This window comes from Empidonax traillii, unplaced genomic scaffold, assembly GCF_003031625.1.
Source record: "Empidonax traillii isolate 1590-97213 ecotype Southwest subspecies unplaced genomic scaffold, ASM303162v1 scaffold1874:size73997, whole genome shotgun sequence".
Taxonomy (NCBI): domain Eukaryota; kingdom Metazoa; phylum Chordata; class Aves; order Passeriformes; family Tyrannidae; genus Empidonax; species Empidonax traillii.
In genome coordinates this window covers 49,489-51,911 of record NW_020957067.1, presented here as the reverse complement: position 1 = coordinate 51,911, position 2,423 = coordinate 49,489, and the positions used below count along the sequence as shown (strand labels likewise).

At 58.3% G+C, this 2,423-nt stretch overlaps 1 protein-coding gene across 2 annotated transcripts in view; it reads right to left on the bottom strand.

The window, feature by feature from the left end:
• Positions 1–2,305, bottom strand: part of LOC114071169 (proteasome subunit beta type-4-like) — an 11,646-nt gene extending 9,341 nt beyond the window's left edge. The window contains exons 1-6 of one of the 2 annotated variants that reach the window (XM_027908904.1): positions 2,104–2,305; positions 1,334–1,480; positions 1,171–1,252; positions 954–1,070; positions 376–464; positions 166–270 (exon numbers count right to left, since the gene is read on the bottom strand). In XM_027908904.1, the coding sequence (XP_027764705.1) occupies positions 258–270; positions 376–464; positions 954–1,070; positions 1,171–1,252; positions 1,334–1,480; positions 2,104–2,303 (648 nt within the window). In that variant the 5' untranslated portion in view covers positions 2,304–2,305 and the 3' untranslated portion in view covers positions 166–257. Of the gene's footprint in view, positions 1–165; positions 271–361; positions 465–953; positions 1,071–1,170; positions 1,253–1,333; positions 1,481–2,103 lie in introns of those variants that run through there. The other variant, XM_027908905.1, reaches the window with a different exon arrangement.
• Between the last annotated feature and the right edge of the window lie 118 nt (positions 2,306–2,423).

Genomic DNA, 2,423 nt, shown 5'->3' with positions numbered 1-2,423 from the left:
CCAGAGAGGGCTTTTCCAACCTCAGCAATTCCAAGATTCCAGCAAAAAACAAGGACTTCACCTGGAACCCCGAGACTCCCTCAAGCCCCTGTTTTTTTTTTTTTGGGGAGGATCCCACTTTTTTTTTTTTTTTTGGGAGGCACCAACACAAGAGCCTGGTCTTTAAAAGGTCTGTTTTTATTCCCAAAACACGGATAGGACGTTCCAGAAGGAACAAGGACGGGGCGGGTGGGACACGGAGCAGCTCCCCGGGGAGATCACTCGAAGCCACTGCCAAAAAAAAAGGGATGGGGAAGGTCGGGCCGATCCCCCTGGATGTTCCCCTGGGATCAGGGGACATTCCTGCCGCTGGGAATGTCACCTGGGAGCAGTTACCTGACCACGTGGGCGATGTCCCAGTTGGCTTCCAGGGTCAGGGGACCCTCCACCTGCACCCCCTTCTCCGTGACGGTGGCGAGTTCATACTGGGGAGAGAGAACCTTGGAATTCCAGCCCCTGGAGCCAGGCGGGCCTGGAATTCCAGCCCTGGAGCCAGGTGGGCCCTGGGGGACGCCCCCATTGACGAGACTGTCCCCAAAAATGGGTTGATGGGGTGAGTCAAGGGGGAGAAGGGACGGTGGGAAACGATTCCCAGGGGAAAGGATTGGAGCCTCTGGATGCCACAGCTGCAGGGACAGGGATTGTCCAAAGAAAACGCCCAAACTGGGATCCCAAACAGCTGGAACGACTCCCAGGGGGAAAAGACTGGAGCCACAGCTGCAGGGATGGGACAGTTATCCAAGGAAACCTCCAAAGGGCGATCCCGACCTGCTGGAGCTCAGGATCTCCCCCTCTTTTCCTGGGATCAGGGAGGTGTGTCCAGGAGGAGGGATTCCTGGGATTCTGGGATCAGGGAGGTGTGTCCAGGAGGAGGGATTCCTGGGATTGTGGGATCAGGGAGGAAGGACACTGACCCTGTTGAAGGACCTGGCGTCCCTGTAGTAGAGGATCCGCAGGCAGCGCTCCAGGAGATCCCGGGCCTCGTCCTGGGACAGGCTCTGCTTCTTCTCCAGGACCTCCCTCATCAGGGGCTGGGGAAGGGGGAGAGGAGAAGGAATAAAATAAAATAAAAAGTGCCAGAATAAACGACAGAACACCACGAAATAAACTGAACTCAAAGCCCGGCCCCACCTGAGCCAGGTAGGCCCCGAACCCCGTGGCCAACGTCGGCGCCTCGTAGGCCACTCCCAGCATGTCCACGTATCCCAGGAACCTGAGGGCACAGGGAAGAGGAGGCTGGGAGAGCTCAGGGGAGGGCAGAGCATTCCCTGGCTCCCCCCCTGGCAGAGCTCACCCCTGGCCGCCAGAGAAGCCGCCGATGACCACGGTGTTCCACAGGGGGTTGATCTTGGAGCGCCGGTTGTACATCACCCTGGTGAGCCACGAGTGGATGGCCCGCGGGCTGTAGGTGTGGCCGTCCCCCAGCAGCTCCTCGTCGATCCTGAACCCCGGGAAAAAAAAAAACCCCAAAAACCACCGGAGGAGAATGTGACCCCCAAAACCTGAGGAATGAGACCCCAAAAACCTGAGGAATGAGACCCCAAGAACCTGAGGAATGAGACCCCAAAAAACCTGAGGAACATGATCCCAAAAACCTGAGGAACATGATCCCAAAAACCTGAGGAATGAGACCCCAAACACCTGAGGAATGAGACCGCAAAAAACCTGAGGAACGTGACCCCAAAAACCTGAGGAATGTGACCCCAGAAACCTGAGGAATGTGACCCAAAGAACCTGGGGAATGAGACCCCAAAAACCTGAGGAACATGATCCCAAAAATCTGAGGAATGAGACCCCAAAATCTCGAGGATTGTGACCCTAAAAACCCGAGGATTGTGGATCCCAAAAACCCAAGGAACGTGACCCCAAAAACCCGAGGAACGTGACCCCCAAAAAACCCGAGGACTGTGACCCCCAAGCCCCCCGGGGCTGAGGTGGGGACGGGCCACAGGAGTGGGGCTTTCCCAACCTCCCCCAAACCCGCCAAGACGACCCCAAATCCCTCCTTTTTTTTTTTGTTGTTTCCCCCTGAGCCGCAGCAGCAGCAGCAGCAGCATCACTTACACCATCTGGTCGATGACCTGCCGCAGGTACTGGAAGTCGGCGTAGTCCCCCGAGGCGCCCAGGACGGTGCTGTCGTTGACCCTGAGGATGCGGGAGATGCCCCGGAACCGCGCCAGGGAGCCGTACGAGCCCACCGTGTCGGCGGCCAACATCACCCCCCCCTCGAACTTCACCCCCAGCACCGACGTGCCCGTCACCATCGGGGTCCTGGGGGGGGGAAAACAGAGAGAGAGAAAAGGGGGTGAGCCCACGCAGAGCCCCCCTCCTTGTGCTTCCCCCGCTGTCCCACAGCTCCCCCCAGCCAGCCCTGATCCCAGTTT